The sequence below is a fragment of the Suillus paluster genome (genome assembly GCF_016628075.1).
Source record: "Suillus paluster strain FC165 chromosome Unknown EDB91scaffold_22, whole genome shotgun sequence".
Lineage (NCBI taxonomy): Eukaryota > Fungi > Basidiomycota > Agaricomycetes > Boletales > Suillaceae > Suillus > Suillus paluster.
Window position 1 is genome coordinate 115,070 of NW_024537582.1, and position 27,810 is coordinate 142,879.

Here is a 27,810-nt window from a genome sequence, read left to right on the forward strand (position 1 = left end):
ATGGCCTCTTCGGAGGCCCCTCCCAGTGCTGAGCCTTGGCGTCCATTTCAATCTCGCCTCGAGTTTGAAGTTGCTGAACTTGCCCTTGAGGTGGGTTTAAATAACCAAAAAACTGACCGGCTCATCAAACTTTGTCATCGCTGTATCGTTGGGAAGGAAAAATTCACGTTCAAGAACCACAAAGATATCCACATCAAGTGGGAAGCAGCGTCTGTTCGCATTACTCAGGTGGTCTGACTTTCTGTACTCATAAATCAGATTCTGATCTTCTTTGAAGCACAGTTCACGAAAGAAGTAATTTCAGTGCCTTATGATGGCAAAATGTGGGACTTTGACTTGCATTACAGGGATCTCTGGGGGTTAGCTAGTGACTTACTCGGGGACCCACGCATTTTTCCACATTTCATATTTGATGCACAGCGCTTATTCAAGTTCAACAGAGATACTTTTGTTTGCTTCGTGGATGAACCCTTTACCGCGCAAGATTTTTGGAATGTACAAGTATGTATTAATGTTTAATTGTTTTGTATGATTGTTTGTTACAAAATATTGTACATTTGTAGTCGCAACTACCACCAGGTGGGAAGCCCCTAGCCTTCATCTTATATGCTGATAAAACGAGGCTATCGTCTTTCGGCACTGCAAAGGGATATCCTGTTGTCGCACATTTAGCAAATCTACCTACCAACATTCGAAACAGACGAGGCATTGGTAGCAGTCATGTGGTAGGATGGCTCCCAATTGTAGGTCTCCTCTCATCGTTGAACCTTAGACTAACAGAGATGCTACAAACAGATACTGGAAGATAAGGACTATGCTGGAAAACCCAGCTGGGTGAACTTTAAAAACGCGGTCTGGCACGAATCGTTTCGCAGGATCACAGCATCGTTGGCATTGAAATTGAAAATGGGACAATGGTTTGCTTGTATGGATGGTGTTTCACGCTGGTTTTTTCTCTGTGTGCTCATTTTGTCAGCTGATTATGAAGAACAGTGAGTATTAGTTGTACTATACTTGCTTTTATTCGTGTTTTTCACTAAAAATAACCTACAGGTGTGTGATGTCGCTCACTCAAGGGATCATGAGCCTTTGGCCATGTCCCATTTGTCTTGTCCCTTCGAGATGCACTCTGTGATACCTCGCAAACATTTACTGCTGCCAACAGTGGATGATTCACTGTGCTGCGGTAATGGCTGCACGGACAAAAAATACCTTGGAAGAAAAAGAGGAGATTCTGAAGGTGCTAGGACTTCCGTGACATTGACGTGAGATCTCACTTTAGCTTGCAGTGCTCTCAAATTTACTGTATTTAGAATGCATTGTGGGACATACAATACTCAGATGTCCATAGGTTGTTGTCGCACGACCGTTGTCACTACAATCACGGCAGGGCTGTGGTCGCATCACTACTGGGTTGATCTGCAGAAACGCGTAGTGAGACTCGGAAGGGCAAAGGTGTCTCAAGTCGATAAGAGGTGCAGTTCGTTTTCGTGCTATAAAATATGTTATTCCTGTCTGATTCAAAGTATGTGTTTATGTCAGCTATCAAGCATTTCCGCACTGGCAGGATTTGAGGCACCCAAACCAAGTGATGGGTGTCCCTGTTTGCAGACAGTGCTATGCACGAAGATATCTCAAAAGTATGTTGTCGCGACTTTGATATTTTGCTACATTGTCCAACTAACATGCTACATTCCCATTTGCACAGATGATCATCTATGCTACACACAACATCCTGATGGAGGATGAATCACCACTCGGATACCTTCTACTTCGATGCGTGCAACTTTACCTTGAGGTCGACATATACACTGCATTCGAGGTTCACACAACTGGCACAATCAGTGAAGGGAGAAGTGCCGTCCAGGCTCTAACAGCGTTTATGAAGGTAGGTCTAAATTTCTTTCAACAAAGCTACATAAATTAATGTCATAGTAGCAATATATTACTAAAACTGAGGACGACGACAAATCAGACAAGGACTGGAGTTTTCCCAAGCTGCACATGATCACGCACCTATTCAATGACATCGAGGCAAAAGGAGCTTCAAGGAACTACAACACCAAGCCGAACGAGCAGATGCATGGGCCATTGAAGGACTGGTACCAAAATCGGACTAACTTTAAAAATGTTGCAGAACAGGTGAGGTGTCTACTACCTAAAATCTTACTTTTCCCTATCACTGATCTCATATTATATTAATCGCAGATCCTTCGAATAGATCACTGGGTACACATCACAGATGACATCCATCGCCATATCTCGGACTTAGACGACTACATAAGTTCGACGTCGCAAAGCCAAGATGACAACAACAACAATGAAGATGCTCAGCTCCCCATGAACAACTTCCTCCCTTTGAAATGAGGGTCTCTGCACGTGAAACTCGGATCACAGCAGGCTCCGCAGACATTTTCTCTCATCGAGGACACTCACCAGTAACAACGATGCATTCACCAACTTCCTGTATCAGGCTCAGTTTGTTTCTAAATGTCTTTCTGCCTGCCTGCAACATACCCCTACCGGATGGACGGAGAATTCACCTCAAATCAAATGTTGCAGTAAGTTTTTCATTCTACTGGCCCTCCTTACTATTAGGCTGATTCTGATGCAAATGAGATCACTGAGTATCAATTTCTGCGAGTGAACTTCGAGTCCTTTGTAGATTGGCGGCAACACACAGGACTACTTGCGGTGCAACCCATCCTTTCATAATGCACCTTGTTTTGATTGTGTCTTCATTCAGACCAATGAAAAGGTCATCGTCGGATGTCTGCTCTTCCTCTTCAAGTGCCCAGTTGGAAGGATCTGTTTCCCCTTGCTCTCATCCACCCATTTGATGCTCCCACAGGTACACGACTTCGAAAGGACAAGCAGCTCAATCTTTTCAGGGTTTGAGCAAGACCACGGGTGCAGGCGGAATTTTTCTCAATTAGGTCAATCCTTCATGGGGCACTTCTTGTGCATGATGCTGGCCTCGATTACTTTGTTGTTGACACAGTTGACACTGACATGTTCCTTCATGTAAAGGAAATGCATTTGCAGGCTGGGCATGTGGTACGCATTTGATTGGTGAGCAATATAGCATCTCTTCAACGAGTCTGATCTGCATTAACATAACTAGCAGACCAAGCCACTATATCACGCTTAGTCGAAACAGCATGGCCCTCATCTTCCTAACTAGCAGGCCGAGTCATTATATCATGCTTAGTTCAAACAACGCGGCCCTCATCTTCCTAACTAATAGCAGGCCGAGTCATTATATCATGCTCAAACAACGCGGCCCTCATCTAACTAGCAGGCCAAGTCATTACATCACAGTGCTTAGTCTTATCGTCCACAGAAGTTGAATGTGTATGACCCCCCTCTTCCTCCTTCGAAGGTGTCAAAGTGTGCTGAAGGGTTAGTGGATTGCTTGATCGGTACTCCACAAATGGCAAAGGGCGGATCTTGGATAGGCGGGAAGGTGAACAAACCTAGTCTTGACAGTATCGGTAGTTGACTTGAGGGACACTTAATAAAGTTCATTGCCGGAGAAGGGGACGAAACTCCCCCTCCGCCAGTACCGTCCAAGAGTCAGGTGTCATCCCTAGGACCTTTCTCTCACTTTAGCGAGATTTCATCAGTGACAACCTCCACAAGTCCGTCGCCTCCCCCAGGGGTGATGAACCAGTATTCGATGTCAGGTATACCACCTCCCCACAGAACCGGTTCTGTGATGGCGGTTTCCACTTCTCATTCTCTGAATCATGTGCCTATTGATCGTGCTGCACAGCGAGACAATCAGAAAATGATTTGACGCTCATCTGCAACTTGCTCTTGGCTGTCACAGGTTCACCATCTGCGAATGCCATGGCCACTTTGGAAACAGTGTCTGTGGTTAGTGCCAAGCCTTTCAATTGGTTGTTGGTAACCATTGCGACCACAGCTATGCAATAGCGCACAAGATCGCCAAGAGCTTCGAGCCAGCCGGATCAGAACGAATGCAGATGAATGGGCATTCAACGACCCCTGCCTATGGCGAGCCGCTGTCACGAAAGCCCTTGTTAGAAATGACTGCCGAGGAGGGCTCCGGGTAACAGCAGCAGGAGACAGTGTGGCGGTCTTTGCTCAAGTGACAATTTGGTCCAGGACTCTGGCCCCACACTGACCATGGCCACCTTTCACTCAGTCGATCATTTCCGGGCTTCGTCTGATGGCTTCATCTCCTTAATGGATGACCCCACATTGGCTGTGGCTCCCAGTACATGAAACAGCACTGCGTCAGCTCAGTTGTTCATGACAGTGCTTGCTACATTAGAAGGTCCAGGCACCTCAGCATCTAGTGAACACCCAGTAACTTGACCAGAAGTGTCAACCATGTGCGGCACCATGTCCGATTCTTCCCGAAGAACAGGTGAGTCACTCAGCTACTTGCTACTTCACTCGACCATCATTACCTAACTGTTAAATGTGTCTCTACTAGGAACAAAGCGGACGGGTTCGGATCATGACTATTGTAGACACGTAAAGATGCTGGAGGTAGTATTACGTCGGACATCACAAGGTAGGTGCCGCAAACATTTAAAGTGTTGCGAGTGACTAACAATTCTGTGTCGCCTTCCCTTCCAACAGGATCATCATTCAAAGCAGACATGTCACATGTCACTACTAGTATGCAGCCACTCTCTGAATCAGACACGGAAAGCAACTTTGATGATCTGAATGGCGATCCAGAACGTATATCTATACCAGGCCCCAGTGCGTCTAAAGGAGAGCTCTTGGAGGTATGAAATTATCGATCTGTTCAAGTGTTTACTGACTTGATTTGCTTCAGACCCTCAAAGCACTGCAAGTTCAAATACAGCGGCTTCAAGAAGAGAACAAGAGTATCAAGGAGGAAAACAAGACGCTACATGCTGAGAAGCCAAAACGGAAGCGGTGTGCGGACACGCAGCACAAGTTTGCTATTCACGAAGATACCATCACTATCTATGCCCACAAATACGGCATGATGGTTGAAATGTTTCCTAATGGCGAACTCCTCAACAAGAAACTCCCAGAATGTCCGACACCCTTTGGTAGCTCTGAACGATATACGACCGCAGCCACGCAGGAATCCGCATTCCTAGATGAACTTTATTGTCACTTCCCTGAATCGCTGCACAAAATCATGGAAAGCTCTTACTTTAGCGACCTGGTACTATGACTTTTCACTTGTGAATTTGCTATTATATCACTGACACAACATTCTTGTAGGTACTGAAAAGTATTCCTGACACCCGTGCTAATGAAATCAAAAAGCTTCGTGGCGTCGCTGGCGATATCTTTGGCCTTTCGTCAAAATATTTCACCAACCCTCACTATGATAGAGCTGCTGTCCCCGAAATTCAACGGTTACTCGGTGTTACGTCCACTACAAATCTAACCTACAAGACCTTCCCACCGGTGTTGTTTCCAGGTTTGATAGAAGATAAGTCGATGAAGACCGTGTTTGGAAACTGGGAACTATTGGCCTGAGTGAGTCTGTTCTTGTGTTCATCGACATTTTACCATAACACCACTATCTAGATTTTGAAAGCTTCATTGTGTGGCATTTCCTCACTCCATCAAGAGTCAAGTGGCAGTGGTGCCCATACGAACTCTCTCAAGTGGAGTGTCTGCCAAATCACACCAGGATCATTAGCATGGGCGTCAGTCATTGTAAGGAGGCAGTTCAAACATTATTCGAGTCCTCATGTATCATTGCAGGGGATATTTTTACTCTCACCAGACACTGAATTTTTGAGCACCGGCACGGGGAAGAAATCCAACATCAGTTACAGGACCCTGTTCTACCTCTACAAGAAAGTACTGGTTGCCAAATGGACTACAAAGCGCATCATCACCATCGTCACCAACATCAACTGTTACATTTTCAGAGCCACAAAAATTTCAGCCGGTTCTGGTGAACAAGAAGATTACACAGATGCCATTGATTGTGCACTTGCAGCACTCGACATGGACAGTGATTTGGATGTCGAGTTGAACACTTCGGCTCAGAATGCTGTAGCCCTTGCAGCTGCGAATCCTGTTGAAGATCCCCAGCCTACTCGCAGTCTAAGTCTTGGAGCCCTCGTTGAACCTGATAATACTACCATCAGCACCAATGCAGGAGAGGTCCATGATTCACGAGTTTCAGCCTCAGACATTTTAGAAGCGACAGATGAGCTATCACAGGATTTGGGGGGGTGAATAGTGCCAGTGGACGAGGGCGAGCGAAAACGAGAGGGAAGAAGGCAGCACCTGGACCTTCTGGGACAAATGCAACTCGCAGGGGACGGTCTCGAAAATAGTCAAAGTATTGATTCTTTACATTCTTTTGTTCTGTTATTACCTCCTGATTCTCGCATGTTCCCACTGAATATTGAATCAGAATTATTGATAGGCTCACTCTCAATCACTATGACAGGGGGAAATGTCATTTAAATTATTCAATCGGAGTTTAAATAAAACCCCAAGACTACTCCGCTTCTTTTAGACTTCTTTCCTGTCAATGACCTTCTGAAAATCACTCGTATGTATTTGAACAGCTGTGTCGAGATCTTCAACATGCTGGGCATTGAAGCAGCCCGTGCTGCTATCATGAGGGAGTTGCATGGGGTCGTCGAATTTGACGGTTCCTACGTCAACTATCGCCATCTTGCTCTCCTTTGTGATCTCATGATTCAGACACACCGAGGCTCTTTGATGGCAATTACCCGCCACGGCATCAATTGTGCTGACACTGGGGCACTCATGCGCTGTTCATTCGAGGAGACGGTGGATATCCTGAAGGATGATTGTCATGGCGGCATCGCCAAGAACATCATGTTCGGCCAGCTAGGGCCAATGGGCACTGGTGCCTTTGATGTAGCTCTCGACATGCTGAAGGACACTATCGTCAATCATCGCCTGCCAGTTCAAAACATGCTAGCAGTACAGGCAGATGGTGGCATGACACCATACGGCACCAATCCTCCTCCGTGGTCAGAAGGAAATTTCAAGGGAGAATCAGCCACCTTTTCTCCTCTTGCTGTCAACAGCGGTGAGGATCCCACAAACTTCTCCTTCCTTGGGTATGGGCAGAGTCCTCTTGGTGCCGGAGGCATGTCGCCTGCAGGACCTGGGTACAGCCCCAGTTCTCCCAATACATACTCTCCGACATCGCCATATGTTCCACAATCACTGTTTGGTGGCGCTACATCACCTTTTGGCACATCCCCAAGGATTCGTTACAGCCAGTAGGTGTCCTGTATGATTCAGACATCAAAACCTTTCTAATCCAAGTGTTCAGATGCCTTCGACAAATATCAGTCTGCCACAGGAGCAACCCTTGACGAGACCACTGGCTTGTTACAGATCTCATCTGACCAGTACGACCAGCTCATCCTTGTATTTCATGGTCTGTTCAGTTTGTTACATCAAGTAACTGTTCAGCGTTAACATTCAGCATGTATTAACAGTCGATTGGTCCAGTATGTATCTACAAAGCGCAGTAAATTTTCAACGGGATCGAGTATTACTGTTATTATGTAAATTCTATAAAAATATCTGAATTAATAAAATCAAATATCATACCTGCTTTACAATAAGCTCGCATTGCCATTTCAATGCTCCCTATACATTAAAATGTCATTGTAATGACTTTGAAAACCTGATTGCAATGACGATTGTGATCACGTTTGGCACATGATGCAACACTGAGTCATGATGACAATGACATTGTGACCGTCATTTAAATGATGGATACAATGACGACTCTATTATAGCAAGCTATTTAAAGATGTGTTCCGCATTTGGGCCTTGAAACCCATTGTAGGGCCTTGAAATACAAATTAGGAAATTCCGACATACTTCCCCCATTATCCTACCATCTCCGCTCCATCCGCCCTCCGCACGACCCAGTCGGCTTCCACATCCACTCCTACAGCTCTGCTCGACTGCCTCGTTGGTTGCCTTCCGCACCATCCATTCTACTGTAAATCCTCTTGCCCCATTTAGGTATATACTTTCCCCATTTACACATAGTACTTACTTCCAGATCACCGGTAACTCCTCTTACCACTCAATCACTGATCCGACACATACATATTGATATCTGCTCTGACTTATGTCTTCACCTGTGTAAGTACTTACAAACTATATCCTTGGTACATAGCTTTACAACATAAGTCTCCTCATTACTGCCTCACACTTAGATAGTTTCCTCAGTCTTAATATTATTTGTCTTCTCGCAGTCTCTACTTGTGAGAATTCTCAGTAGGACCTTGCCTCCTCCAGACACAAGTTTCATCTTGTTGTCACCTCCAACCTTCCGCTCTGACTTAGAGTGGTGCTCTAAGTCTTCCACCTTACTTCTCTGCCTCTATCAATAAACCCCTTTGCCCCTATCCACCTTCTGCACTATCCTCTGCCTTCCCCACTCCACTCCTAGTTGGCCCGCTGCTAGTAGTGTTTACTTCCCGACCCTCAAGTGGACCAAAGTGGTCTACTTGTCCTACTGTCGGACAATGTCGGACCCGCTCCAAATTTGGGGCATGTACTTCGGCTAAGGGCGCAGCGCAAGAGCTGAAGCCAAGCCCCAACCCCTCTGCTTCTTGAGCCTGGCACAGTACCTAACAGAGGCCTAACCAGGTTTCACAATATTTTGACTGTGAACCACCAGAACTCAAAGAATACTTTCATGACTAGGTATTTAGCTGTAGATACAGGATTGTGTATTAGGTAGAGATAGTGGGCAGAACATGAGAATGAGTGGTATGCACGATGAGAAGGTAACCATGGATGAGGTAGTCAAAGGCTATCATAAGAGAATGTAACAATGGGTCACATATGATTACCTGCAAGAAGTGCAAGCAGCCTCTCTTGGAAGGCTTTGTTATCCTGCATTGCCTGCTCATAAATCTGGTTCGAACTTTCGAAACTTGCTTGATAAGGGCATTGGACTTTACATTGCAATCAGCACAATCTTCTTGCATCAAGGCAAGGATCTCAGCACCAAAGTCGTGACTTTTAACCTGTTTCGTAGCATGAGAACTGTGAACTTGATTATCATCATCAGAATCAGCCACTGAAAGACACTTATGAGTCTTAATAGCACATTTTGCAATGCTCAATTGTGGTCTTCAAGTTGCCATCAGCTGGAATGGACTCAGACTTGACATTCTCTTGGTCAGAGTTAGTTGTTGGTGTACAAGTGGTATCAATGGTTGTAGGACAGCGACATATGGATGCTGAGATAGGTAACTCAAGCTCGTGGTCTACTTCATCATCCTTGATGACATGCAGGCATGTCATGGTCATTGCCATCATTGACAGCAGGTGCCATTGAGTCAGGGACATCAGATGTGGTGAGCTGCTCAGTGACTGGCTTAGGTGATGGCAATGCAGGTACATCAGGTGTGGGCAGGGTATCAGGCATGGAGGGGCTTGGTGATCTAGGGACACCTTGTCTTGTCTTTGTAGCTGCTGCATGAATAACTTGCCCTGCATGTTCCTTGAGCTCTCATTTCTAAAAAGACATCAATTCAAGATAATAGCCATATATTAAATACTCACCACTGCAGCCTCCAATTTCTCAGAGTCAGTCTTGTTTTGTTTTGATCTTGAGAGTGTCAAAGCCAGTCAAGGACTGCACCAATACAGATAGCCTCTGTAGTGCCCTCTAGAGCAGCATGGATAGCCTTTGGACACTTGGATGGGTCCTAGTTTATTTAATTAGACAAGTACTGAAATTCAAAGGAAAACCTACATCTTGCCAGGCGAGAAGGCCATCAAGCTTTGTTTGAAGTGTGCATTCAGTGACATCTACTCTGTGTTCATGTAGATCATCTGCTACAAGTTGCCAGACCTTTGTAACATTCCCTCATCCACAAGCTGCAGTGAAGACATCTTTTTCACGTGCCACCTTCGCTAGCATGAGTAAAGCTGCTGCAGACAAATGTTTGTTGGTTTGGGCAGTATTCAAAGTGCTGGGGGTAACTTCATGATGAGTCTGCTGGACAGCTTGTACATGGTACAGGTAGACCTGAGGGACAGCAGGGTTGTAGGAGTGTAGAGTGAGAGGACTTGTGATATATGCTGGAAGGCGGGGCAAAGGCCTCTGTGCAGGATAAAACAGAAGGAGGAAGGTGACAGATCATTGTAATGTGGAGGCAGTGGCTGGTGGGCATAGTGATGCAGCTGGAACTGGAACTGGTTGGTGTGGTCCATGGCATTTGTCATATCCCATACCTCCAGACCCAGAATTCTGGATGCTCCCCTATGAAAGTCCAGGTCTCCATCCTATTCTCTGTCCAGCACTCTGTTTTCATCTCCAGACTCACTCCTATCTCCTTTTAGAATACTGCTCTCCGGCTACCAGTTGTATACCTTTCCACTTTGATTACTGATCTGTCCATTTGTACTTCATTTCCAACTTCACTGCTTTGATCTGTTATACTCTTACTAATAGACTTTCCATATGCTTCGGGCATAGCTTATACTTTGCTGACTGATTTACTTACATGATACCTACAGTATATAAACTCCTGTAATACTCCGGTACCTCCTCAGTTCAAATATCATCTTAGTTCTGCTCATTCCTGCTTCTCCAGACTTGAGTCTGATCTCCTGTCCACCTCCAAGTCTTAGGGTTAATCCTTAAAGACTATATCTCTGGCTCTACCTTAGGGTAGTCTACCTCTGTTCCGTTTCTACTCCAGACTTGTCTGAAGTAGTCTTACTCTATTCGCTCCTAGCCTTCTGGAGTTCCACCGAACTCCCCCCTGTGTCTGACCTCCAGACTTACCTGGACTTCCATCAGACTTCCCCTCTGCCTCTTGGAAATCAAGGGCATGTACTCGGGTAAGGGGCACAGTGCACGAGTTGAAGCCAAGCCCTTTGAGTTGCCTTTCCCTTGAGCACAACCTTTTTTTTTTTTGATTCCATTTCTGTCCCATTGAGAGGAGTACTCTATGTAGGAGCATGACCTTAACAGCATCCAACACTGCGAGCTCATTGCTCGACCATCCTGAGTGATGAGGTGCTGGTCAGGTCAGTACAGATTTGATGTACTAATTGAAGGTTTTGTCGCATGTTTACCTTGTGTCAATGTACGTCAACATACAGCATACACAAGTAAAATTTTGGCGTTCCAATGCTGCTTGCAGGTTACAGGCTCCACACTTGCATGTAAAGTTGCAGTTGCAAATACGCTCTATTGGGTTGATCCCATGTCTACCTCGTTTATGAAGTACCAAGACAGTGGAAGACTAGATGAAGGTTGTTCATCCAGAATGACTTGAGTCCAGCATCAGACCTGATACTAGAGTCATGAAGATCAAGTGAAGATCAAGTTAGAGAATACATGGTCTAACTATTGGGTATATATAGGTATTGTCCTATGAGTTCAGGGGAGGTCTAACTGACCAGAAAGTGTCCCAACTAGGTAGGTGTCTATGTGAGTCATAAGGACCCAGAGATAAGAGTTACCAGTCCAACGGTAAGGGTCCAGGGTATCTATATGATAAGAGAGAAGCATGCAGCTTCTATGTTTCAAGGGGTGACCGCAGTTTTGAGATCACGATAGATACAATATTGATTGTTTCACAAGCAAGAGTGAAAAATATTAGACTTAGAGGCACACGACGGTGAGCACTAAGATTGCTTAATTATTCGGAAATGTCCGCGCAGATTATATATACTTTGTATTACCGCCGGGTTATGTAATCTCCACTGTGGCTGACGTGTTCTAGGTTTGTTCAACCTCGACACTCCCCCTCAAACCTAGGACATCCCAAGTCCACGTATATGTTGGTGATGTGCAGGTTTGGGTAGCGCTTTTGTGAAGATGTCCGCCGTCATTTGTGCGGTAGGACAATACTTCAGTTTTATTAGTTGATTTTTAACTTTGTTTCGGATATAGTGATGTTTCAAATCAAAATGCTTCGTTCTTTTATGATATTGTGGGTTTTGCACAATCGCCAACGAGCCAGAGTTGTCACCGTATAACAATGTCGGTTCTTTTTGCTTGTATCCTAACTCCAAGTATAGGCTTCGGAGCCATACTGCTTCTCTCGCTGCGTCCAAGAGGCAGATATATTCAGCTTCCGTCGTTGACAAGGAGATGGTGTTTTGCTTTTTCGATCCCCATGTTATCGCCCCTCCATTCAATAAGAAGGTGTACCCCGAGACGGAGGTATGATCATCATTATTTGCGAAGCTCGCATCCGAATATCCAACGAATTAATTTTCGGTCTTTCCCAAAGGTTTAGTTGTTTTATAGGTTATTCCTATATCTTTGGTACCCTTGAGGTACCGTAAAACGCGTTTCGCAGCAGTCCAGTGAGTTATTCTGGGATTCGCTGTGTACGATGCTAACCGATATACAGTGTACGCGATATCTGGACGCGTCGCCACAGCTGCATACATCAAGGACCCTATGAGGGATGCGTAGTTGTTGCTACGGTTTCCCATTTCAGGTGAGTTGTCGACTGGTTCGAGTTTGATACTTGGATCGAGGGGCATCCCAACTGAATTTGCATCTGTAAGGCCATACCTTGCAAGAATCGCTTCAATATATTTCATTTGGGAAATGTGTGACTCCCCTTTTTCTCGATCACGATCAATTTTGATGCCGACAATTTTGCTTGGATCACCCAGGTCAGTGACTTCAAACATTTTTTGTAACTCACATTTCAGTTTCTCCATTAGCACTGTACTATCCGTAAACAGGAGTAGGTCATCAACCCACACGGTAATTATTTCTGTTCCGTCTCCTGTTTTTCTGATGTATGCGCATGGGTCGCTATACAGCCTATTAAATCCCTTGGCCTCAAGCTGTTTATTTAGCTCAATATTCCATTCACGACCCGATTGTTTGAGGCCGTACAATGTTTTTATTAGATGGCACACTCTCGCTGTCCTGTCTTCAAATCCTTCCGGTTGTCTCATGTAGACTTCTTCTTTTAGGATACCGTTTAGGTAAGCTCCTTTCACGTCCATCTGCTGTATATCCCAGTCTTCTGATACAGCCAATGCTAGTATCGTGCGGATTGTCTCAAGACGTACGACGGGTGAGAATGTGTCATCGTAGTCCATTCCCGGTACCTGTGAGTACCCTTTCACTACTAGTTGTGCTTTATGTTTAACGAGCTCCCCATCTTTATTGTACTTTCGCACTAGAACCCACTTGTTTCCTATAGGTATTCGTGAATCTGGAGGGTCAACTAACTCCCAGGTTCCCATAGTATCAAGTTGTTCCAGTTCGGTGTTCATAGCCTTCTCCCACTGTGGCCAATCTGGGGATGTCTTCGCTTCTTTTAGCAACTTTGGGTCATCCGGTGCAATACTGCTCTCATTGAACGCAGCAAATATCATTTCAGCTGCTGATGATGTAACCTCCCCTTCGTCAGGATCATCAACTAGTTCTGGTGGCAGATCATTTAGCACTCGATAATTGTGCTTTATTTTTGTTCTGGTGCTTCTTCGTGGTTCGTCAGGCACAATTTCGTCCTGTTCTCGCTTCCGTTTGAGATTAACACTTGATTCACCAGTTTTACTGGTCTGCCCGCCATCGAATCTTCCAGCATCTTCGTCAGATTGTGGTGTGTCAATCTCTCCCCACTCCCCCTCACACTGCATATCTAACGTGATTTTTTGTTGGGGTTTCTCTAGTAGGAAGTGATAATTACGTGATGATTTAACTTGTTTTGTGCGCACATCGTAATATTTTACGGCTTTCGGCCCATCCAGGAAGCCGACAAATGTATGTTTTTCAGATTTCACTTCAAATTTTGATATATTCTGACCGTCTCTTAATATCCATACAGGTACACCAAATTCCTGTAGGTGAGATACATTTGGTCGTGTTCCTGACCATTTTTCTTCAGGTGTATACTCTTCGAGTGCTCGTGTATGCGCTCAATTGCATAAATATGCTGCGTGAGTCACCGCTTCTGGCCATAGGAATTTAGGTAAGTCGCGAGCTATTAGCATTGCTCGTGCCAACTCAACTAATGTTCTATTGAAGCGTTCTGCTACACCATTTTGCGAGGGAGAATATGGTGCAGTTGTTTCTAACTCTATCCCTTTTTGCTGACACCAATTTTTAGTGCGTTATTTATATATTCTGTACCGTTATCGGTGCAAATATGTTTGGGGAGTTTTTCCCAGTGTCGCTCGACATAGGATAGGTATTCTTTCACCTTTTCAGTAGTTTCGTCCTTCGTTTTCATATATTTGATGACACACCTTCTTGTGCAGTCATCAACAAAACTAATATAATATCTCGCACCTGTTATATCTGTTGTTCGAGCTGGTCCCCAAACATCTGTATGTGTTTGTTCACCTGGTACTCGAGCTCTATTTTCAGCTTGATTTGGGAATGGGTTTCGAGAGTGTTTGGCTTCGATGCACGCCTCACACTTTGGAATAGGTGAATTTTGATCTACGTCAAAGCCATCTACTAACTGTTGTTTTGCTAGTCGTTGTAATCCTGTGACACCAATATGTCCATAGCGTTTATGCCACTCCTCCCAAGTAAGTGAGTCATTTGCTTTATTTGCCGACTCGATTTGGGGCTGAATGGTCTTGGCGTCTAGGATATATAATCTATTTATACGGCGTCCGGTTGCTATAGTGCGTCAGTTCTGATCGAGCAATGTGACTTGTCCATTGTCAAATCAGGCTCTTCCTCCTTGCTCGTCAAGCCGACTGATTGATATGAGATTATTTGCTGCTGTTGGTACATGCAGTACGTCTCTCAATTGTACCATCAGTTCTTTGTCTTTGACTCGTGTTTTGATTTTTACAGATCCATGGCCTAGTGCTTCAATTGGTACATTTCCGATTCCGTTTATGGTCCCGCCACTTATCGGACGGTACTCTTCAAATATGGTTTGTTGGCTCACAATGTGGGAAGTAGTGGCTGTATCAGCCACCCACGAGTAAAAGGAAACACGCTCTTTGGCGTCTTCATTCATAGATACATTCTTGGTTACAAAAGCCTTATCCTCATCCATAGGCTCGTCTTCCTGCGGATCTCTCGCAATATTGGCACGCTCTTTCTGCTGACGTGGCTTTTGGGATGATGGTCCCGTTTTCCCCCAGCAGTCTTTAGTCTCGTGTCCGAACTTTCCACAAGACATACACTTTGGCTTGCCCTTGAACCGGCAATCATCTGTGGCGTGATTATTATGTCCACACACATTACACTTTGCTTGGCTCTTAGGCATCTCCACATGCTTCTCAATCTTCCTTTTCTTTCCGCTCCTCTCAGCCTTGGCATAGAACCCCTTTTCTTGGGTGTCCTCGCCTTTGCGACGTTTATACTCGTCAATGATGATGGAGATTAACTCCTGGGAAGTATATCCTTTGATTTTATCGGATTCAATTTTTTCGGCATGCGCCCCTAAATAGGACGCAGTCCAAGTTCCCCACGATTTCAGTAACGACATTACGAGAATGGCTTTAAACTCTGCGTCTGGTATCTCGCACCCCATGGTGTCGAGTTGGTTACGCTTATTCACCATCTCAGTAACGTGTTCCGTAATATTGCAGCCTTCTTCGGCTTGCATAGCATAAAAGGTGCGTTTCGCTATTAACGCACTTGACTGACTCCTCGTCTCATGGATTGTCTTTAGATTCTCCCATGCCTCCTTTATGGTCTTCGCACGTGACACATGGACCACTTTATCATCCTTGATATTGTTCAAGATGAGTGTCCATGCCACATAGTCCTGTTTATCCCAGTATTCGACCTCATCCTTGTCTGTCGTGGGCCTTTTACAGGTCCCATTGATGTGCCCATGGACTCCGTGAAGGTTGAGGATAGTTTCAATCCTTTCCTTCCACGTGATCCAATTTATGTCATTTAGGGCCTCGATTTTATATGACGTGACAGGTCCAAGGTTAATGGCAGGATGCAAAAAGCTATGAGCATCAACATCCATGCTTGGGTTTGGGTTGTTAGGATCAGTCATTTTAAATAGGAGTATTTGCACAGCATGTTTTGGTTATTTCTGATTTCTGAGGGTCGATATGCGATACGACAGGGCTCGTAACCTTTTGAGATCACGATAGATACGATATTGATTGTTTCACAAGCAAGAGTGAAAAATATTAGACTTAGAGGCACACGACGGTGAGCGCTAAGATTGCTTAATTATTCGGAAATGTCCGCGCAGATTATATATACTTTGTATTACCGCTGGGTTATGTAATCTCCGCTGTGGCTGACGTGTTCTAGGTTTGTTCAACCTCGACACGCAGTCGTGATAAGTGATGGGGTTTACTGGTGTATCAGTAGAGTCAACAAGGGAGAAGCACACAGCTTCTGTGATCCTGGTCTAGGTTGGGTCTAGAGCTGTCATGCTGTACTGTGCAGTTTAGTCATGTGCCAGTGATCATGTGTTGTTTGTCACGTGTTGTGATGCAGTTGTGATGGTGATGTTTTGGTGGAGACAACAGGGGTTGAAGAGTCCCTGTAACATAAGGTAAGTGACATAAGTAAGAAAAACCCCAAAAATTAACTGGTGGTTTTCCTAATGGATCTCTGAGCAGTCATCACTTGTACCCTGATGACATACTATGTGCATACCCAGATACCCTGTCATGTCCTTCAAGCAGACACACATTAGAGACCAACTGGAGACAAACCATCCACTTTATCATGCACTGATATTCCTCTGTCCTACACCATTGATGTCATTTCATCTTCTCCCACCCCTATTAAGTACTTGCATGGATGCTCGGGTGTTCAATAGAATCTTACAATCTTATGCAGGACTGCAACTCCTGAATCTTTGTTGATGTGCAGAAAGCCCATATGATGATATCATGCTGGCATTTTATTCTACACTTCCAATAATATCATCCTGATGGACAGCACCCAAGGGTTTCTCTTGCCAACTGATTTTCAGCAGGTGGAATTTTCTCACCAGCACCAGGGTGAGAGAGAAGGTGCAAGACCAATCCCAATAATTGCTCCGTCCGCCCGATATCTGAAATCACGCCAATCCATTCAAATACCAACAAAAATAATTAACATACGAAGTGCTGTGGCCCGCCTATGTCATTTTCTTGGAGACCAATACTCATGTACCATCACTTCCCTATCATATATTGCAACAAATGTTCGTCCTCTAGAATTCTTCGTGACACTCGAGCTCAAATACCAAACCCATAAAAGCAAAGTACCTGCATTTGTTAATCACGATCTGATAAATAGCCAGTGTAGGTCAAGTGTAGGTACTGGCGCCGCACCTGTACATCCAAACAACTTGACTCTATAATGAAAATTGTTTATGTTGTAAATAGGAATGGTTGATGCGGCAGGATTCTCTAGCAATTCGGGATTAAAAAAGCATTTGAGAAATGTGCAAAGGATACTGCAACGGCTGATGAACGTGTATGTCCAAAGCTGTGGGGCTGGTGAGTTTATTCAATCGCCAGATAGAGATTTGGTTATGAGCGATCTTCTTGCTGTTGTTTGCAGCAAAAAGACCGCACATAACCAAATCAAACGTGCGTACTCGGGAGCTCAAGCGATGTCCAGGACCAGATGAGATTCCGGACCTTGAAACTTCAGCAGAAAACCAACGAGGTAGCCCTGCTCAAACGAACATAGGGACGGCTTTCGCAGGTCCCAGTGGTGCACCATACGATCGCGCGACCCCGACAAAAGCGCATGTATGTTCCAAGCGAGAGCACTGATGCGTTGCGTGTTATATGTGATGCTCGTAGAGTACTTATGAGCAACGTAGATGTGCATTCTACCTGAGAGCATTCCAATACCAAGCATCGTGCCTTATTAAAGAGTCGAATCAAGTAGAATAAAAAGGAAATAACCACACACCTCCTGTACCCACGACACCGATGCATTGTACTTACCATATACACATAGCTCCCTAGCCCCACGCCGACATCCGTCCTGTTACAGACCAAATGAAAATTGTCTGCCAAGTCTAGGTCATCAAGTACTACGCGGTAGGGCGTCCTGCAAACACTGCGTAGCTCGACTCCAGGAATTGATGGGACTGTTGCAACCTAAAACACTTGTTACAACTAACGACACGACGAGGGAGAGTGAGAAGAGGCAAAAGCCTTCCTTTCCCCCTAATCGTCGATCAAACATGCCAATGACGCAGTAAAGCCATGATGTCGAGGAGGCGTACGGAGCGCGTGCCACGGCCCACTGAGGTCGGCCGCTCGCCCAATTAGACTTATATAAAAAATATTAAACTCAATTAAACATATTAAGCTTACGTCAGCCTCAACCTCTGAGTGGAAACACAATTCGTAAAGTACACCATTTAGGTCTGACGTCGCTGGTATACGTAGTCTACCACATCCTCCACGTCAAACGGAGCAATGGCGACGACGACAGTGGCCCAAGTTGTTGTAGAGGAAGGCAAGCTCCTCAGCGAGTCCCTCAGCACTGTCAAAATACAGGTCGGCCAGATGAAGAGGCATTTGGTGAGTTCCTGCGCAGCAAGACATTGAAGTCTGCACGTCATAATTCACTAACAATATTATACTCAACTCGGTTCACAAACAGGATAACGATGATATCATGGACGCGCTGAAAAGTGCTAGCTTGATGCTGGCCGAACTTCGGACGTCATCCTTATCCCCAAAGCAATACTACGAACTCTGTGCGCACGAACAATCCCTTCCTCTTAATTCTTCTCCGAACTTAATTTTTGGGTATAGATATGGCAGTTTTTGACGCTCTGCGACACCTCTCCAACTATCTTTACGACGCTCACACCCAGTCACGGCATCATCTCGCAGACCTCTACGAACTTGTTCAATATGCCGGCAACATCGTACCCCGATTATACCTTATGATCACCGTCGGAGCTGTCTACATGTCTATTTCAGACGCTCCGGTCAAGGAAATCATGAAAGATATGATGGAAATGTCTCGCGGCATCTTGCACCCCATACGAGGCCTGTTCTTGAGGCACTATCTGAGTGGACAGACGAGAGACCATTTGCCTATCGGCGCTGATACAGGGTGCGTTTCTATTTCATCTTACCTCGAATGCTCATGCTCACAGTATTCCAGACCTATCGGAAACCTTGAAGATTCTATTTCGTTCGTGCTGACTAACTTCATCGAGATGAACAAGCTTTGGGTACGCCTCCAACATCAAGGCCATTCCAGAGATCGCGAAAAGCGCGAGATGGAACGACGCGACCTCCGTATCCTCGTCGGCACGAACCTCGTCCGCCTCTCCCAACTCGACGGCGTTGACCTCGAGATGTACCAGACCAGCATTCTCCCCGCAATCCTAGAACAAGTCGTCAACTGCAAAGATGTGATCGCACAAGAATATTTGATGGAGGTTGTCATTCAGGTACAGTCACCCATTCCCAATTCCTATCATATCACAGAAGACTAACGGCCATCAAAAGGTATTTACAGACGAGTTCCATTTACATACACTCGGTCCGTTCCTTTCTGCTACAGCCCAACTTCACCCAAAGGTGAACATCAAACTTATTGTTATTGCGCTCATCGACCGGCTTGCTGCGTACGCTGCTCGTGAGGCTGAGAGTGAAGATCCTGAAGAGACGAAACGCCAGGAAGAGGCTGCTGCTCGCAGACTTGCGGAAAAGGTCAAAGTCCAGAAGGCTCGAGCGCGCGAGAATGGTGGTGCAACAGTTGCACCACCTCCGGCAGAGGAAGCATGGGATAGCGCTGTTGCTGATGCGGAGAAGCAGATGGCTCAGATGGAAGTTGGTGGAGCGACGACGAATGGCGTTTCGACGGAGGAGATGAATGGTGGCAAGGAGAAGGAAGGATTGCCCGTCCGGAAGTTCAGGGGCGTTCCGGAAAATGTCCAATTATTCGAGGTGTTCTGGAAGCAAGTAGTCGAGCTTATCAAAGTGAGTTTTCAATGTATGATACTATGCGGGGTTCTCACCCATCTTCTGTAGGCACGGCCGGACTTGTCGATACAGGACATTACCGCTCTGCTTGTATCCCTCACCAACCTATCGTTAAGTTGTTATCCTGACAGGTTAGAATACGTCGACCAAATCCTTGGCTTTGCGCATGACAAAATCAAGGAGTTCTCAGAAAGGCATGTTACACGTCTTCATGACCGCCTCGTACACTAATCAAACTCTTCAGCCCCGACCTCCATGCACCGCAGACAGCTGCAAACCTCGCAGCTCTCCTGGTCGCACCTATAAATTCCTACCAATCCGTCCTCACGCTCCTGGCCATTCCCCACTACGTTCCTCTACTCTCCCAGCAATTATTCTCGACCCGACGATCGATCGCCCACTCAGTTATCTCGAGCGTACTCAAAAACGAAACGATCATCGAGGCGCAGGACGATGTCGACGGGGTCCTGGAGCTTTGTCATGTCTTGATCAAGGATCAAGGCGATTCCGTTGCACAACAGAGCAGTGCTGCTGGTGCAAAGGAAGTCAGGAGGCAGGGCCCTTATCATACGGAGAGGGAGGATCTAGCAGAGGAACAAGGCTGGGTTGCAAGAATGGTGCATCTGTTCCGTGCGGACTCGCTGGATATTCAATTCGAAGTGCGAAATTTTGTCTGTATCGGTGTTTCCTAGACTAATGTTGTCCTGCGCAGCTGTTACAAACGGCTCGGAAACATCTCGAAGCTGGCGGCGAGCGTATGCGCTACACGTTCCCTGCGCTCATCACCTCCAGTATCAAGTTGTGTAGACGGTATAAAAACTGTGAACATCTGGTATTGCTGTTTTATCATTTTTGTATTCCGCTGCTCACCGTCTGCAGGAGGAGGGCTGGCAAGACAAGGTCAACACGATACTCAAATTCGTTCGACAATGCACCTCCATCCTTGCCACCCAAGTCGATGCCCCAGCACTCGCGCTGAGGCTATTCCTCCTTGCAGCACAGATCGCATCTGAATGTGGTTCCGGATTCGAGGATCTTGCCTACGATTTCTACGTGCAAGCGTTCTCTGTTTACGAAGACAGTATTTCGGAAAGCAGAGCTCAGCTTGCTGCTATCACCCTTATTATCGGCACCCTTCAAGGCGCGAGGGTGTTTAATATCGATGGGTATGATACGTTAATAACGAAGGCTGCTTTGCATGGTGCAAGGCTGTTGAAGAAGCAACATCAGGCTACAGCGGTGCATGCCGCTAGCCATCTGTGGTGGCAAGAGGCTGTGGAAGATGAGGGCGAAGGCGAGGCGGATGGACCTGCTGTGAAGGAGTCTGAGAAGGCTGCTTTACCCCCTAGGGAGGATGGTGAAGGTGTTAAGGCCGTTCGTAGCTCTCAACTTTCACTGAAATACGGTCGCTGATTGACTGTCTAGTATCCGCATCAGGACAGTAAACGTGTACTGGAATGCCTTCAGAAGTCGTTGCGCATAGCAAACTCTGCCACAGAGGAGATAGTCACAGTTCAGCTTTATTGCGACACCCTTGATCAATATTTGTATTATTTCGACCGGGGCGCGCCTGCAGTGAGTACTCGTCCTGGTTTAGTAGCAACAATAATATATTCACCTTCGTATCAGATTGCACCTAAGTTTATAGTTTCGCTCGTCGAACTCATCGCCTCCTCCATCGACACAATTACTTCGCCCTCGTCATCCTCGTCATATCTCCACCCTTCACAAAGAATAGAAGGTGTCGCGACACCCGACATGATCACTCGACACTTCCGCAATACCCTTGCCTACATCCACGGGAAGAAAACGGCGGAGAACCCAGGTCAATGGGACGAAGTCGAGGTTGTTGGCGCATTCCTCAAGATGGACATCACGCGGTAGCGTGATCGTGCGTTCGTTTATACGACGCGGTACTTATCTTAATGCCAGGTTGAAGATTGGATCATTCGCGTGCTCTGTTCTAACTTGCTGTTGTTGTCGTTTTAGCTACTATGTACTTGTGACAACTTCTTCTGGTGCCATTAAAGCATCATGGTTTTTGTATATAATACCTCACGATTTCCACCTTTATGCGGGCGCCTTTAAATCCCTGGTTAAATCTGCTTGGATTTGGAGGCTCCCAATCTGAATTTGTGAAAATGTCTTACGTAATACGATAATCTTTCTTTCCTTTGCACGCATACCGAACGCCGTACTCATGTCAAAACGCAAAAATCAGGCCGATCAAGAAGATCCCGACAGTGACTCGGAAGACGTATGATTCTATATGAGATTCTCCGTGATAATCTATAGTGACCAGCTCTCAGTAGACTCCGACGTTCATCGATGTAGATTTCGACTTTTTTAACGTCAACCCAACGATCGACTATCATGCAATCAAGCGCCTCCTCGATCAGCTCTTTGGCGTAGACGCAGAGGGTCTTAGCACGCATGCTCTTGCGGACTTGGTGCTTTCACAGGCTGACGTAGGAACCACGATCAAGACTGATGGAGAGGAGAGCGATCCATATGCATTCTTGAGCGTTTTAAATATCGGCGTGCACAGCGTGAGTAGCATTTGTATTTTCTCTCTCATCTTCTGAGTTCAGGATCACTATTAGGACAATGTGTCGATAAAGTTGCTCGTAGAGTACATCCTGGCAAAATCGAAAGCGGACAATGCCTTTCATGGATCACTATCGACGATACTGCGTGATCCGCAGAGTCAAGTAGGACTCGTTCTATGCGAAAGGCTTATCAACATGCCTGTGCCTGTGATACCACCCATGTATCGTATGCTCGTGGACGAGATCAAGGACGCAGTTGAAGAGGTGAGCCATCGATTTCTATGGAGTTCCTATATGAACCGTGGGCCTTATGATCGACCTCAGAACGAACCCTTCAATTTCACCCATTTGATTTTCATATCACGTGTATACAAGCTTACTCCCGATGAGGAGGAAGCGATGGCTATCGCCCAACAACAATCAGCCAAGGGGTCAAAAAGACAAAAATCCCAAAATTCAAATGGGGCTACGAACGAGAGAAGCGCGGATGGAGTATATCCGTTCCACCCGGAGGACGAAGAAATTCGAAAGGTGTGCCCCCTCAATTGACGTGCTTTGAAATTGGTTTGACATGTTTTTCTAGTTTGCCTCCCATCATCTGATCTTTCCGTATTCAAATGCACAACCGCGTGATGCGGAGTCGTTTGGGTTAGATACGGCTGGACAGTTAATGCTTGTGCCAGCAGCGCGACTCGCGGAGCTGACAAGAGTACTCGGGGATGTGTTCCAGCCACATGGGAATGCGTAGGCCAGCGGATTGTCGCCATTTTGTTTTTGCCATTATGCCATCGATCTTGAAACGTGGTTGGTTGTGAAGACATTTTGATCGATGAGACGGCACCCGTATCTATTGATTTTCAGACTCCTCGAGTTAATGATTGGGTTTCGAGGGTTCAAATCAGAGTTCATCAGAATTCGACCACAAGATTACAACTCTTGGATGGAATTAGATGCCGATGATGGCGTGTGCAAGTGCGGTGATTATCCGTGTTCCGATCAAGAAACATTCAGCACCATCGGAAAACAGAAACATTGATGGTCTTATTGTATGTGGACGGAAAAAAATTGGACATTTTGCGAGCGGTGGCGAGGCTAGCGTGTTCCGCTATCTGTTATGCATAATCTTCCCCTTTGTACTCCCCATTCATTTACCAGATTCCTTGCTGCTCCGACCCCGTTCACCCACCTGCTCCGAACCTGTTTGCTGTACTGCCTCCGATTTATCCTTCTCTTCACTCAATTGAGCAAGCTTTGACCACGGCTTGAACGTTTTCGATGAAATACTCTCATAGAATGCGCCTTGTTTCTCCTCGAACTTCTGACGAAGAATCAGGCCATGGCGCGCGAGCCGGAGCAGGACAGCTACAAATTGAAATGCTTGAAGTGGATCGGTGATGTTGTAATGTCGCACATTGCGTTCCATAATGTAGATTTTCTACACAACTGGTGAGTTGTCTCTATAACGGGGATTGAAGCAGCGTATACCTCGCCTTTCTTCCATGCCATTGTGACTGCACCACGTGGCCCATTGACAACTAGTCCAAAGACAGGCTCGTTTGTGATGCCGAGCGCGGAAAGGAAGGTAATTGCAGAAACTAGGTAGGTCCTCATCTGATTTGTGGCTTGCAAGATCATGGATGTGTCATTCTTCTTGTACTCAGAGAGCAGCACCGGGAGGAGTAGGTCTCTGGGCTCGGGCCAGGACATCTGCCCAGAAAATACATCTGTCGGTAGAGTGCCATCAGGATGGACGAGAAATAGATCATGCAATGGGTTCTGCTCGTGTTTTTTCTTCTTGGATTCCGATACATGAGAGGAGGGCACCTGAAGATGTCTATCGGATATGGACTTGTGACTGGGACCAACGAGCTCTTTAGTCTGGGAGGAAGGTTCACTCTTGGCCAGTACGGAGTCATCCTTCTCCGCCTGTGAACCTCGAATTAGGATGAAAGTGTCGAGAAAGTTTTTTCGCTCTTTCTCTTTGCTATTACGTAGGCGTTGAAGCATCGCAGTAGTGGCCCCAGAACATGGGACAACAAGGACGGCATCACATTTGGCTGTCCGTGGTTCTATGCAGGAATGACCTGCAATCTTTGCAGGTGCATCACGACGGCCCGCGATATCGCCAGAAAATTGAGCCGCTTGTGTGATCGCCGCAACAGCTTGCTTCACAATATCCAAGTCAGACTGGTTGGTGCTACGCACAGCAGCACGCTGGGCGGTACACAAAAAAAGGTAATCTGTAGTGAGAGACTCTGCGCGTTCTGCAAAGAACGTGTCATCAGCAGCAAGGTTGCGAGGGGAGTTCAAGTATCGCTCTAACCTACATGAATGGTTAGAATGGAAATGGTCTGATATATAAACAACGCACAGGACATCCCGTTGACCGGGAACAGGTTGGAAGAAGTTGAGGAGTAAGGCATCCCACTCGTGGCGCCATTCAGTCTCGTTGGCGCCGTGTGATTTTGCTACACCATTACAATGGCGAGCGCCTTTTACGGCGTGCAACAACGCAGATAGCTGAACTGAAATGAACTCGACATCCGACGAAGGAATGTCGATTGCGCTCGACTGACTGATATGATTGGCGGCTTTGTCGAATAGTTCTGATCGGACATCCAATACCGAGCTATCAATTGTAGACTCCGAGAGCTGCGCACGACATACTGAGAATGTGCGTAAAAGCAATCCTGCGGACTCACTATGGGGTGCACCTCGTCCGACCAGGTAAATGCCGTCATTTCATCATAGGTTTTAACCATGTCATTAATCCCCGTTTCGTGCTGTAGTTCCCCGGGGAGTGGGATGCGACCTACAGTGAAGGCCATCCTTTCGAATAGCCAATTGGACATGGTTAAATCATCCACAAGGCCAGCATCGCTTTTGCGGGCGAGGCTGGCGGCGGGAAACAGTCAATGAACAGTAGTCGACCAAGAAGCAGGCTTCATACCTCGAGTTTGAGATTTGGCTAGGTGCTCGTGATGAAGTCGAAGAAGATCTCTTCTTGACGTCGTGTACTGGTTGGCGAGATAGACTGGATGACCTCTGCGAGGAGTCCTTCAAGGACGGTGGTCGCGATGACCTTCCTCTGTAGGTAAAGTGAAATCACGTACAGGGTAATTACAAGACCTGGATTTACCGTTTCATCTCGCCAGTCGCGTATGTCTCCTTGAGTAGCGGATGGGGACTAAGGCTTTGAGTTAGTTATGCATTGATAACAGTGTCACACGTCGGGTTATTGACCGGGTATTTGCGCCATCCACCTGTTCCTCCTCGATGATACTGTGAAGGTCTTGAGGACTCATATTCTCACAAGGTACAAGCGCAGGATCCGAGAGCGGGGACGGGGTACAAGGAGTAGATGAAGATGATGCCTCGCTAACGGACGATTGAAATTCGGACTCGCCATTAATAAGAGAAACCCGCACCTAGAACTCGTCTGCACATGTACATGGTGGGTCCAAGACGCCACCCGTTCGTCCAGTCGTCCCCCAAACTGAGTTTCAAAGTCGGGTAAATCAGATCTCCAGTGCAACGGAGTCAGAGAATCGACTGCTTCTATCGATGTGGCACCCTTGATATCTTCAAAATGACTCCGCAACCCCAAAACGAACTGCGCGAGGCAGGTGGCAGAATTGGTGTCAGTAAAGTCAAAAACTCCCACCAAGGGATTTAAATGATCATCCGCTGCTAAAGCGAGATGCGCTACAGGCTTCAGGAAGGGTCAACATGAAACTTATGGATTAATTGATTTCGGACTTGCCATGCGACCTTCCTCTGATTGATCGGAGTCGAGCCACCCGAAGATAGCGGTGGCAATCGTACCTGTGCTCGAACAGCACAGGCCGACCACGGGCTGAAGAATCCCCCACACATGTCTCTGGTAAAGAGCGCTGGAAAGCAGGGGCACGATATTACGGGCGTCGGCGACTAGTAAGACTGGCACCACTGCAGAAAGGCATCTGCCTCGACCTGGGAGCATATGCGCTTGCAAGGGCAGGTCGAGTGAGTCGAGTGAACCATTGCATGAGTCAGAGTCTGCGGAATACATCAGTTCTTCTTCGTCTTCTTCGCTTCCTGAGCTGGTGCTATATCTGTCTGAATGAGTTCTAGGTGCAGAGAAGATTGCATGTGCAGCAAGAAGGGTCGCATGCCCGTCAATCAAATTTGACGGCTGACTTGCCACGTTCTGAGCTTGTGGCATAACGAATGGTGCATCTTCACTGGAGGGATATTGAAACGTTAGTTCAATGCGTCACGGATGTATGACTTACAGAATTAGAACTTCCGACGATAGTGTTCTTACCAACGCATGAAGAAGTTGAGACCAAAGGGGAACAGTAGACCTCTCGCCACCATAGCGAGGAAGCTCAGCAAGTGCGCTTAACCCTGCAGCTGTCGAATGAATCAAGCCCTGAAAATCCATTGCAGTAAATGAGCCCGGGGAAGGCGTTTCACGAGCCGAGAGTGACTCGGAGGGCTTCGGTGGCGACGCAAGACACTCCTCGCCGCCTGGCCGGTCTGCGTAATGCAACGGTGACAATAAGGAAGCGATGCCGCGCACTGGTTCTGGCCAGCCTGTAGGCTGCGTCACGTAGTGTAAAACCTCGCCGAAAGCCATTACGAGTAAAGTGGTGTAGACTGGCGAGGCACTTGGTGGTTAGATCATAGAATTGGGTGAGTTACAGTACATACGTACTTACTAGCTTCAGTTACAGTATGCAATGATCCATTGATCGATGAAATGATCACAGTTTTGTCACGTGCCACCGTGGAACAACAAACTTATTTATCGTCCACCAATCATCCACCAATTGCAATTGCAATTAAAGTTTCGGTGACCGCACAGAATGACAAGAACGAGCTCGAGGCAAATGACAAGCTTAAGGGGCGCCAGAAGATTGAATTATGATATTGATAAGTAGGACAAAGCTTAAGCTTAAGTGACGAAGGGAATATGAACTGCTCGGAGAGTGCGGATGAAATACTGCGAGACATGCGAGATACAATGACTCATGCGAGAACGAGCAGAGGCTACAAGAAGTGTAGGGCACGTGAGATCTGACGCCCGTGTCACAAAGGAAGTATCATCAACTGCAAGGTTGCGAGCGAAGTCCAAATCTTGCTCTAACCTATATAAACAGTTGGAATGGAAATAACCTGAAATATGAACCATGCACAGCACATCCCGTTGACCAGAAACAGGTTGAAAGAAGTTGAGTAGCAAGGCATCTCACTCATGATGCCATTCAGTCACATTGGCGCCATACAACTTTGCTACACCATCACAGTCGCGAGCGCATTTTACAACGTGCAACAGCGCAGATATCCGAGCTGAAATAAATTTGACATCCGACGCAAGAATGTTGATTGCGCTTGACTG

The 27,810-nt window shown here is 46.4% G+C and overlaps 7 protein-coding genes across 7 annotated transcripts; 5 read left to right on the forward strand and 2 right to left on the reverse strand.

The window, feature by feature from the left end:
• Window positions 1-3,498, forward strand: EDB91DRAFT_1237047 (uncharacterized protein; the record flags this gene model as incomplete). Its single annotated transcript, XM_041321533.1, is given in 17 exon segments — window positions 1-228; window positions 283-501; window positions 564-743; window positions 796-992; window positions 1,054-1,111; window positions 1,314-1,371; window positions 1,391-1,475; window positions 1,543-1,595; window positions 1,630-1,640; window positions 1,709-1,888; window positions 1,939-2,142; window positions 2,209-2,291; window positions 2,474-2,561; window positions 2,599-2,694; window positions 2,806-2,892; window positions 2,917-3,057; window positions 3,490-3,498. The coding sequence occupies 17 exon segments, from the start codon at window positions 1-3 to the stop codon at window positions 3,496-3,498; spliced, it is 1,977 nt and encodes a 658-aa protein (XP_041177730.1).
• Window positions 3,499-4,371: 873 nt separating this feature from the next.
• Window positions 4,372-6,213, forward strand: EDB91DRAFT_1247830 (uncharacterized protein; the record flags this gene model as incomplete). The annotated part of the gene is made up of 7 exons (XM_041322857.1): window positions 4,372-4,396; window positions 4,466-4,546; window positions 4,615-4,766; window positions 4,817-5,179; window positions 5,239-5,469; window positions 5,551-5,682; window positions 5,731-6,213. The coding sequence occupies 7 exons, from the start codon at window positions 4,372-4,374 to the stop codon at window positions 6,211-6,213; spliced, it is 1,467 nt and encodes a 488-aa protein (XP_041177731.1).
• Window positions 6,214-6,570: 357 nt separating this feature from the next.
• EDB91DRAFT_1279842 (uncharacterized protein) lies at window positions 6,571-7,245 on the forward strand (the record flags this gene model as incomplete). The annotated part of the gene is made up of 1 exon (XM_041324710.1): window positions 6,571-7,245. One exon carries the CDS (start codon window positions 6,571-6,573, stop codon window positions 7,243-7,245), a length of 675 nt encoding a protein of 224 aa, XP_041177732.1.
• A 10,183-nt stretch (window positions 7,246-17,428) lies between these two features.
• Window positions 17,429-18,181, reverse strand: EDB91DRAFT_1129340 (uncharacterized protein). Its single transcript, XM_041318563.1, has 2 exons — window positions 17,837-18,181; window positions 17,429-17,787 (listed from the first exon to the last, which is right to left on the reverse strand). Exon 2 carries the CDS (start codon window positions 17,780-17,782, stop codon window positions 17,522-17,524), a length of 261 nt encoding a protein of 86 aa, XP_041177733.1. The 5' UTR covers window positions 17,783-17,787; window positions 17,837-18,181; the 3' UTR covers window positions 17,429-17,521.
• An 84-nt stretch (window positions 18,182-18,265) lies between these two features.
• EDB91DRAFT_1129341 (vacuolar protein sorting-associated protein 35) lies at window positions 18,266-22,054 on the forward strand. Its single transcript, XM_041318564.1, has 11 exons — window positions 18,266-18,456; window positions 18,539-18,635; window positions 18,694-19,000; window positions 19,052-19,343; window positions 19,402-19,875; window positions 19,927-20,072; window positions 20,123-20,537; window positions 20,591-20,710; window positions 20,758-21,252; window positions 21,304-21,453; window positions 21,508-22,054. Exons 1-11 carry the CDS (start codon window positions 18,352-18,354, stop codon window positions 21,760-21,762), a joined length of 2,856 nt encoding a protein of 951 aa, XP_041177734.1. The 5' UTR covers window positions 18,266-18,351; the 3' UTR covers window positions 21,763-22,054.
• EDB91DRAFT_314200 (p21-C-terminal region-binding protein-domain-containing protein) lies at window positions 22,031-23,276 on the forward strand. Its single transcript, XM_041326827.1, has 5 exons — window positions 22,031-22,135; window positions 22,191-22,427; window positions 22,482-22,691; window positions 22,752-22,958; window positions 23,011-23,276. Exons 1-5 carry the CDS (start codon window positions 22,079-22,081, stop codon window positions 23,173-23,175), a joined length of 876 nt encoding a protein of 291 aa, XP_041177735.1. The 5' UTR covers window positions 22,031-22,078; the 3' UTR covers window positions 23,176-23,276.
• EDB91DRAFT_1279845 (uncharacterized protein) lies at window positions 23,277-27,048 on the reverse strand (the record flags this gene model as incomplete). Its single annotated transcript, XM_041324711.1, has 10 exons — window positions 23,277-23,862; window positions 23,913-24,750; window positions 24,799-25,079; window positions 25,130-25,322; window positions 25,378-25,515; window positions 25,541-25,614; window positions 25,691-25,805; window positions 25,856-26,132; window positions 26,253-26,650; window positions 26,702-27,048. The coding sequence occupies 10 exons, from the start codon at window positions 27,046-27,048 to the stop codon at window positions 23,572-23,574; spliced, it is 2,952 nt and encodes a 983-aa protein (XP_041177736.1). The 3' UTR covers window positions 23,277-23,571.
• Between the last annotated feature and the right edge of the window lie 762 nt (window positions 27,049-27,810).

Bases quoted from the DNA above. Each gene is read 5' to 3' on its own strand.
- EDB91DRAFT_1129340 (XM_041318563.1), bottom strand. From the start codon at position 17,782: ATGCTTGGTATTGGAATGCTCTCAGGTAGAATGCACATCTACGTTGCT.
- EDB91DRAFT_1129341 (XM_041318564.1), top strand. From the start codon at position 18,352: ATGGCGACGACGACAGTGGCCCAAGTTGTTGTAGAGGAAGGCAAGCTC. The intron at 18,636-18,693 runs GTGCGCACGAAC...TTTTGGGTATAG, and splicing joins AAAGCAATACTACGAACTCT to ATATGGCAGTTTTTGACGCT. The intron at 20,711-20,757 runs GTATTGCTGTTT...CACCGTCTGCAG, and splicing joins ATAAAAACTGTGAACATCTG to GAGGAGGGCTGGCAAGACAA.
- EDB91DRAFT_314200 (XM_041326827.1), top strand. From the start codon at position 22,079: ATGTCAAAACGCAAAAATCAGGCCGATCAAGAAGATCCCGACAGTGAC. The intron at 22,136-22,190 runs GTATGATTCTAT...AGCTCTCAGTAG, and splicing joins CCGACAGTGACTCGGAAGAC to ACTCCGACGTTCATCGATGT. The intron at 22,692-22,751 runs GTGAGCCATCGA...GATCGACCTCAG, and splicing joins TCAAGGACGCAGTTGAAGAG to AACGAACCCTTCAATTTCAC.